At 37.4% G+C, this 10,317-nt stretch overlaps 1 protein-coding gene across 1 annotated transcript in view; it reads right to left on the bottom strand.

The window, feature by feature from the left end:
- Nucleotides 1–6,998: 6,998 nt before the first annotated feature.
- LOC124619494 (zinc finger and SCAN domain-containing protein 22-like) overlaps nucleotides 6,999–10,317 on the bottom strand; it is a 745,754-nt gene continuing 742,435 nt past the window's right edge. The window contains exon 8 of the mRNA XM_047145908.1: nucleotides 6,999–8,881. Within this exon, the coding sequence (XP_047001864.1) occupies nucleotides 8,643–8,881 (239 nt within the window). The 3' untranslated portion in view covers nucleotides 6,999–8,642. The remainder of the gene's footprint in view (nucleotides 8,882–10,317) is intronic.

Genomic DNA, 10,317 nt, shown 5'->3' with positions numbered 1-10,317 from the left:
AGTTTTTCCATTCGTCTGTAAAGAATTCATGTTAGTATTTTGCAGCTGTGACTTATCAAACTGATAGTTCGGTAATTTTCACATCTGTCAACACCTGCTTTCTTTCTGATTGGAATTATTATATTCTTCTTGAAGTCTGAGGGTATTTCGCCTGTCTCATATATCTTGCTCACCAGCATTCTAAACAAGTATTTACAGATCTATTGTGTTGCATTATGTTTCTGCTTATTGGTCGCCATGTCTTTATGAATACACATTTGCTTCTGTATGGGCTCATCAGGACTCTTGAGTTCTTGAGCATATTTAGGTCAATAGTAGATCAAAAATACTGTAAATTTTGTAATGTTTTGGTGAATGAAGACCAAGATTTCAAATGATCAGGGTAGGCAACCAGTTTATAATGTGCACTGCTGATCATTCTACAGAAAACATTTCCAATCTGTCCTTTATTCAGAGTATGTCTGACGAAAATTTCTGATAAAATTATCCGCTTCCAAAGCCTTATGTGCTTGTGAACTCAAACAGTCTCTTCTGTAATAATTTGTGCTTAGATAAGATTAGATTAGATTAATTATTCATTTCATAGATCCACAAAAGAGAGGATCCTCCTGGATGCGGAAAATTCCAGATAAACACATTACAAAAATGTAATTAGAAAAACTCGAGTTTCATTAATTTTAATGATCCTCCATCAAGAAACAGTAAAATTATGTACATGAATTAGAATTAAACTTCAAATATTTACAGGTTTAATAGTTATATCCACTTTCATTAAACCCATCATTCAAACAGTAGCTAGTTACTTGGCTATTACAACTAAGTATTGTCAAAAATTAAAATAAATTATTCATTTCAGTGATCCTCAGCTACGAACAGTCAAATTATGTACAAGATTTAAAATTAAACTTCCACTATTTACAAACTTAAGACTTACATCTGCTTTCCATACATCCATCATCCACACAGTTGGTAGTTACTTGGCTGTTACAACCAAGTATTGTCAAAAATTGAAGTATAATAAATTTTCATTAAGATGGTCTACTGCAATTGTTGAGAAATTAATGGATGGAACAGAAAGAGTTGGCCACCAAAAATTCTTTTAAATTATGTTTAAAATTGTGCCTTGTCCAAAACTAAACTCTTAATGGTTGCTAGTAACTTATTGAAAATATGCTTTGCTGAATACTGGACTATATTTTGGGCAAGAGTAAGTGATTTAAATCTTTATGTATATTGTTCTTATTCCTAGTATTGATACTGTGTACCAAGCAGTTAGTTGGAAAAAGAGTGTATTATTTACAACAAACTTCAGTAAGGGATAAATACTCTGAGAAACTGTGGTTAACATGTCCAATCTTTCAATAGGTTTTGACATGATGTTCTTTGATTTATACTACACATTACTCTTATTATACGCTTTTGTACTCTGAAAATTTTTTCTTGGTTTGTGGAGTTACCCCTAAATATGATACCATGTGATACAATAGAGTGAAAATAAGCAAAACATGTCAGTTTTTTTATATTTATATGGATCCTTGGGGAACACCACATGTAATTTCTTCTCAGTCACATGATGTCTGATTGCCTACTGCTGAAGTGTTACATAATGACACCCTTAGTTTTCTATTAGTTAGATTTGACTTAAACCACCTTGCAGCACTACCAGTGATGCCATAACATTTTAATGTACTTAAAAGAATGCTGTGATTCACACAGTCAAAAGCCTTTGACAGGTCAGAGAATATGCCAGTTGCCTCTAATTTGTTGTCTAATGAATTAAGGACATTTTCACTGTAAGCATAAATAGACTTCTCAATATTAGAACCCTTAAGAAACTCAAACTGTGACTTCAACAGTATGTATTTTCACTAAGGTGCTTAAGTAGACACTTGAACATAACCTTTCCAAAAATATTTGAAAAAGCTGGCAGAAGTGAGATCAGTCAGTAATTTGACAGCATTTCTTTGTCCTCTTTCTTGTGGAGAGGTATAACTTCAGCATACTTCAGCCAGTCCGGAAATGTTCCTGTGATAAGTGATTGATTTCACAAATAACTTAAGACATGACTAAGCTCACATGAACACTCTTTTATTAACTTTGTTGATATGTTATCATAACCACTAGAATGCTTTGATTTCAAGGACTTTATGATGGATTCTATTTCTTTGGGTGAAGTAAGTGTCAATTCCGTTTTACTGAGATTGCTTGTGTGCATTGGTGTCAGGTATTCCACTGCATTATTTACTGAACCTGACAGCCCTATGCTATCAGTAACAGAGACAAATTATTGTTTAAATGGTTTGCAACACAATATGCATTTATTACCAGGGTTTCATTTATTTTTAGAGCCGTTTGTCCCTCCTGATTTCTGGTTCTACCTGTCTCTGACTTAACTATATCCCATATTGCTTTTATTTTATTGCTGGATGTATTTATCTTCTCATAACGCAGGCGTTTAGATTTCTGAGTAACCTTCATCAATTTTTTGTAGTACCGTAATTTTTGTAATGAGCTATAATGCTAGTATCAAAGGTGTCCCTGCATATCAGATAGAGTTTCCTTTTTGTCTCACATGATATCTTTATCCCTTGTGTGATCCATGGTTTCTTATTAGACTTGTGCTTAATTTGAAATACCTTCAGGGGAAAACAATTTTCAAATAAGGTGCTAACTTTATTAATGGATGTTTTGTATTTTCCATATGTGTCTTGCTACCTTTAGTGCAGCCACTTGGAACTCAGCAGTGTTGGTTTGTCTTAACAACTTCCTTTCGAGTGTGTGGAAGCTTCGTCAGAGTGTGCATCATGGCCCCTGTCTTGAAGTGTAACAAGAGTCTGGTGATTTCTACCCTATTCTTGGCTGTACTGTGGCGTTGTTGTAAGAAGGAAGTGTTGGAAGTGTTTTTGCTATGATATACATTGAGAGAAGGACAGTGGTTGATGGTTATGTATGTGAAAGCTTGTTATGGGAATAGCATCCTTCATTTTAATGTGTGTGACGTGTGGAAGACAAATTAATATTTGCTGCAGTATGTAGCTTTGCGAGCCATACTGATGCAAAGTGTATGTTTCTGTACTGAGCCACAATGAATAGTGTAGTAGGATACACAGTTTTGATTAGCGTGTGTCAGAGTTTAATTTCTCGTACATTGCACCTGATTCATACTGAAAATCACAATATCCATTCTTCGTTCACCAAACGATTCGTTTCGTTTCTGCAGCGTTCAAGAATACTTTGTGAACGATACCTTCGTCTGACCACTGTACAGCCACCACATGATTATCCAAACATTGGTTGATCTAAAAAAAATTGTACCTTTGGGTTTCAGTAATTATATTAATTCACACAGCTTCCCATCGTTAAATTATTATGTTCCGAACAATATTCTTCGAATATACAATATTTCTAGGTTCGTGTGGAATGATATTTAGGATAACATTTGAGAGCCAAGCATCCTCTATGCACTTGTTTTCTACCATGTGAGACGTACTAAACTTTTCGAATATCAAGTGGTAATTCTTCTGTTAGGAAGCTTAGTAATTAACATGGTTTACGCATACTCTTTGCCCTGTTTAACTACTGCACAAAGTAAGTGCTGCTTATTATTCACAAGTTTAGGTTAGACTATGTTGTCATAGAACGTTTGCAGGAAAGTTTTCATAGAAATAGAAAGATTATTTTAGAAAGGGCGAACTTCAGTAGGCATATTCGATGTCTTTCTAATTAATTACAAGCACAGGCAACATAGTAGCGTTGGATCTGCAAGGTCTCCAACAAAACTAAGGAAGCCTTTTCACTAATGATACAACTGTTGTTGCATATTCTCAGTAGGTACAATTTCACTATTCTTTCAGCCAGCACAGCGGATAATTCTAAACAGAGTATTTTGTCATGTGCTCAGGATTGAGAAACGTCCTGTCCCTCCATGCTTTCTTCATCGACATCACTGTTCTAGCAAGAGACATTTTGTCCATCTCAAACCCAAAGTAAAACAGGACAAAGACACTACGTCAGAAAACTCTGCCTTGTTAACATATTCTCCTTGTAAACTGGCGATACAACTTCCAGAACAGAAGAGAGCAGAAAGATAATGTGAGACGAAATGCAGAAAGGAGACAAAATGATATGATATAAGTTAGTTAGTAATATTTAGAGACGTAATCTCCCCATGAAATAGTGGAGAACAAAGATTACAATTAAAAAGACAACTATTTCTCTTTCCCTAAAATTTTGATGGTGAGGTATGCCATTCTGACATGTATTCGGATGAATCGATGCCTGAGACTATATTTTGCTTTAGTGTGCCTGTCAGTAACAACATTGCTTGCATTTTTTTGTAAAATGCAGTCCATGCCCCGTGGAATGTAAATCCTCAACGAACGTGTTGGTTGGGAGACGTATTTACGTGTGTCATTTTTGTAAGTAGATAGACTTTCTTTTCTTGAAAGTATTAAAGTTATATAAATCATTATATATTGCATTTCTTTAATGAATTTAAAATTTGGGATGACCTTTGGATTTGTAGACTGTGCAATGTTTATATTTAATTTAATGAAAGTGTCTTTCTTCCAATTTCAGGTGAGTTTATGGACTTATTCCATGAAGCGAGTAGTACCTGTACGAATTTTTCTTTGCAGACTATATATGTTTCTTAAAACAAAGTTCAATGAAAGTATCTTTCCTCCAGCTTTTGGATGAATTTTTTCAACTTATTGCATTAAATCAACAGTACCTGTACGAATTTTTCTTTGCATACTATAAACGTTTTTTAAAACCGATTTTTTTTACTTCATCCACAATTCCTCATTGCACGAGAACTAAATGAAAGACATGTCACACGACGTGTTTAGCAAGTTTAATGTAGTTACAAAAGAAATTTAGGTAGTTAATACAAAAATGGGGTCCATCATAAAAACTCTTCCATCACTAAGTTCGTGATAACATATTTAAACATGTTTCTAAATCGTGAGTTCGGGACTAAGAGCTATTGTCTTACTAATTTTGGCGCAAATTGCACTCGACATAATCATAAGCAGCACTAGTTGTTTTGAATGTGAGAAAATGATACAGAAATGAATTTGAAATTGTAGTCGCTTGTTTGTTACAATTAAGAAACAATAATATGGTTCACAGAGGAAGATGCTTCATGAATAACATGAGTGAAACAAGTAAAAGACAGCAGGAAAGGATTTCATACTCAAAGAAGGTTAATCAAATTTGCGGCTGAGAAACGACATGACACAAGCAAAAGTACGATTTTAAATCAAACGAAAATTTAAATTAATGTTTAACATTTATGACAAGAGAAAAAATGTTTTGGACCAACCTTTACGCATATGCATTACTTTTCTTTTACCTCCTGCGTCATTTATTATTAACTGGATGAATCAAATGATTATTTGCTACGGTTGATTTGTTGAATCAGATTAAACACTGTATGGTGAATGAGTTAAGTTGTTTTCAAACTATAGCTGTTTTCAATGTTATATTTTGGTTTATATCTGTAGACGGCTACTTTTATTTTACAGCAGCGATTCGTGCATAGAGAGACAATACATTATTTTTTAGTAACACATGTTCGACTTTTTTCAGTGATGATGTATGTACCTGTATGTATCGCCTGAGACAGCGTTTCTAAAATCGTTTCCTGTCGAATTGAATTCTAAAATTTGAGTTTTTCTTATGTTTATTATTGATATATGTCTTCGTGATCCCGATACGTGGCAGTGTCGTTCTCTCGGGATATGACAGTAAGGGGTGTTTCAGAAAAATAACCGCTAAATAGAGAGCTTTCTGCTTTATACAACAGTGAACAGTAAATCTTTCACTTCTAAGTTCGATTGTGATCCCTGAGTGATAGTAACATCGGAGATAATACTGCCAGAGTGAAATCACTGATGGCCTTAGTAAAGTAATGGGTAAATGACTACTATGTAGTGTAATCAATCTGTCAGATCTGAGAGAGTATTTCACGCTTAGCCTTAACAAATCTTTAGCATGGATCAGCCATGAAGCGTCATATTTCCAGTAATGTGTGTATGGAACACTTGAAGGAAGCGCATGTAACTGTGCCGGTATCGTTTACAGGTGTTACAGAGTCTGAGAGCCACAGTAGTTTTGCGTGCCTGTGTGTAAGAAATAACGTTGACAGTGAATACTTTCTTGCGGGCGCCGCTTTCGATGGCGAATCTAAAAATACCTTGATGGGATTGAAATCATAATGTGCCAGTCTGTAGGCTAGTAAAATATCGTGAAGTGTTTCAGAGTGATTGAAATTCCTCAGAATTGACTGTTTTCTGTCCCACATTCCAAATGCAGACTTTCTGAAACAAACTACTTATCTTGTGCTACATTACAGTTCCCTTTTAAAACTTCAGGTGAAGTATTATTTACTTGCCATCCGGTGCACATCCATAATGTGTACACAATTCGTTCAATGACAGTGTCCCCAGTCACTGGACTTTCTACTATTGGTCAAACACCATTAACATGGTGGTCTCTGTTTTCATTTGCTCTGGTACCACATGTATTGGAAGTTGATCACAAACACAATGTACGTGTCCCGCTACCGTTTGACTGTGAAAAACCTTACCTGAGTTGCAGGTTGAAAGTAGTTGTCACATCAGTTATTCCAGACGCGCTGTTAAGAGAAATACTCACTTGTCGATTGCAGGTGCGCCGTGTGAGCTGTAACTGCACTTGTAAAACGAACTGTTCAGTCAGGTTTTCATTTCATGTATCATTTATCAATATATTTCGAAGTATGTGTATATTACACATCTTGCTCTTGAAACGTTCAACTGCCATTTCATATGTGTTTCCTGTATGTTTGCCTCTGATGCACACTTCTGACTTACCTCTTTTCATACACAAATATTTTTAATATGAATACAAACATGCTGGTACTAAAGCATTTTCAACACAAAACAACAAGACTTGTTTCATTATTCTCTGGTTCTGAAGTTAATGAGTGGGTGTCATAGTAAAACAAATTGAAGTTACATAAATAAACATTCACTTTATTTAATGTCGCTGAGATGTAAAAGAAGATACTATTTACAAAAGTACTAGTATGTGTAGAGAAGAGATAAAGACAAACAATGCAGAAATCTCTACATCGAAGTACAGTGAATCGACAGCTGTACGAAACGCTTATGTTTCACTTACCAACAGACAAACCCTGTTATCTTTATTGTCTGCTATGCATTACCTTAAGCATCGAGCTTACCTTAAAGCTAATATTCACTGAGTGAACGGGAAAGACTTACAAACGCTATGGCATCTGTTACAGATGTGTGAACCATTCTACCACAGATTTGTTACGTTCAAATTATATGACATGAACCAATAACACTACAAGTATTTTCAAACAACTATGTTCATACAACCAAAGCCATGATAAATATTATAGAGCTCCCACTAACGTCGTTCAGTGTTGAGTCCTTTGACAGAGACAATTAAACTTTACTCAATAACTTTACGTCAGTAAAAATTGCCAACAAATGCGAACTCAGAACTGTCTACACGTGAGCCCAGTTCTCTGCCGCACTATGCATCAAGTTACAGAGTCATCTTGGATTAATTATAATGTCACATTAACTTATTAATATTTCAGAGTTTCGTAAACAAGTTTACTGGACGGAAATCACATTCTTCATGGTTTACACCAACACATTCTTTCACTGCGCTTTCACACGAAAGTCTCTCAGAAATCGCGACTGGAAATTTTGTCCTGTAACTGTCACACTACTTCAACTTCACAATGCACTTTCCCTTAACTTACGAGAATTTCGTATCACACACTGCAAAGAATATCGTCAAACGAGATCTAGTTCACATAAGCTTTACAGTTAAGTTTCTCTGTTCTATTGTTTTCTTGTGCAGTTCAGAATCACTGTGCCACACGGAGTTCCCAGAGTCCTTCTGCGGAGAAGTATCGGGGAAAAACACCGTCAATTGGGTTGGTGCTGGCTGTAGTGTCCTGTCAGCGATCAAAGTACTGCAATTGCATCACCTTTCTGCCAAAGTATGATCACAAACGAATGTTAATTCCACTATGGTGCACAGGAAGGATTATCACCAGCACCAAATACGTAAGCAAGCCTATATCTGGGACTCATAATCAGTTTTAACACTCAATATATGATGTGTTTTGCTATTCGTCAGCTTATGTCCTAAGAGATCGAGACGCTTCAATTTAATACACTTATAATACGGAAAATTATAGTCATGTCTCAGCCACAAATTTTTGCATCCATTGTTCGTTGTGATGTGAACGGGACAACGTCCACAAAAAGACGAAAATAAAATTAAGAACATTCATGTATCACACAAATAACACTAAACAGTTCAGATAAACATGAGGGTGTCATTCCGAGAACAGCTATTTAGTTCTTCCTGTTTAAATGCTCTGCGAATTACTGGGCAGTAACAGAGTAACACAAGACATGTTGACAAAGTCTGGTATCACAGGTCTCAAGAAGGATGTCGGCAACACTTGGGCAGACCGACAGATCCGGGCTAGCGTGATGAATCGGCACGTGCTGTCCTCAGTGTGGTCTCTGGAGTCCTAGCAGACGCCGTTGAGGTACCACCTCTGGACAGGAGAGCTGGCTGGGAGTTGAGGACTTCTGCTCAGGACTCTACTCCGGGTGGCCATTGGAGTCGTCCTCGTCACGCTCGGTGCCCGCAGCGCTCGACTCCTCGCCAGCTGAGTCTCCGCAAGACCGCAGTGACGCCGAAGAGTCCTCCTTGGTGACCAAAGGGGACAGCCCCTGGTTGGTGGCCAGGCACGCTCCGCAGAGGCCGTGGACCGCCACCTGGGTGCCTCCTGCCGCGAGAAACACTTTGCCGCACCGGACGCACTCCTCCTGGGGATCACCTGAGGACAGAATAAGAGAAGTGTTACATCTTGAGATTCTACAGTAGATTACAGGAAACAATAGGTAAGAAAAAGTAAAAGGTTTCAGAATATGAAAATCAAAGAGCTTGCCATTGAAGATAGTTGTTTCGCACCATCGAAGTTGAATAAGTGCTCATAGCCGTTAAGATAAGAAGTTTACAGCCCATTTGCACTAGACTTTTCTGTTTCTAGTACCATGCACTTTCAATTCCATGCGTTTATGGCAGTACTTAGTGCATTTCTCACTCGAGCAAGTGAGCAATTTAGCAAACGGCTGTGACATATTTTAAAAACCATTCGAACAGTCGTCCACTTCGATTTAAGACAAAATCACGTTAGGATTTAACAAATGGCCAGGCAGCGGGATCGAATGACAGGTTACTTTGTAAAACTGTGCCGTCTCAAGCGGAGAGTGCTTCTGCTGCTTCCGTGCCAGTGTTGAATGGGACAACTAAGCCTGGTGGTAGGTCAGACGGAGCAGTATCTGGATTCAGTACATCGAGAAGTGGTGCACTAGGCAAACACTCTAGGAGCTGTGAGGTGGCACACGCCTCTTGAGTGGGATAACTGGGACGCCACCACTACATTTGAATGGTTTCGGCAATACCAAATGCGGTTGATTTTTGCTTGCTAACATGCAAAAATGGTTCAAATGGCTATCAGCACTAGGGGACTTAACTTCTTAGGTCATCAGTCCCATAGAAATTAGAACTACTTAAACCTAACTAACCTAAGGACATCACATACACCCATGCCCGATGCAGGATTCGAACCTGCGATCGTAGCGGTCGGGGTTCACACAGTTGCGTCCGAAATGCCAGTTGGAGCTGACGGCAGCCGCTGTGTCGGCTGCTCTCTCTGTCTTGAATGTGGTGCAGTGTACAGACGCTTTTGGATGCTCTGCCATCTTTGATACATTGTAATATGATTGAGGAAGAAAAATAATTATGCGAGTAGTCTTTTTGATATCAGATTCATGATTAGAAAATCATTGGCTTCGTAGCTAACACACAGTAACAATGTGGACTTGGATAAGTCTACAGGTACTTGTAGCCCAATCTCATACAAGATCTTTTCGTGATAATTAATTCTTAGAGTTAGACTTGCATTCTAAGAACACAATTCTGTGAGTAGTTGTTTTCAAATGTTAGTCGCGTGCTGTTTACTTGACATAATACGAAGACTGGATGAAAAGTAATGCCTGCGAGTTTTCTTATGTGAAAACTCTATTAAACTTTATTAAAGGTCTACATCTTTATTCTACATGTCCGCGTGTTTATTTCTCAACATAGTTAACCTGGCTACAAACACATTTCTCCAAACAAGAGACCACTTTGTTGATACCGTCACTGTAGAACATTTGACCTTGTTGATGGAGCCACAACATCACCTCTGCTGCCACCGCTTTATCGCTA

The sequence above is a fragment of the Schistocerca americana genome, chromosome 6 (assembly GCF_021461395.2).
Source record: "Schistocerca americana isolate TAMUIC-IGC-003095 chromosome 6, iqSchAmer2.1, whole genome shotgun sequence".
Lineage (NCBI taxonomy): Eukaryota > Metazoa > Arthropoda > Insecta > Orthoptera > Acrididae > Schistocerca > Schistocerca americana.
Note: the sequence above shows the minus strand (reverse complement) of the source record. Positions and strands in the feature narration are given on the sequence as shown.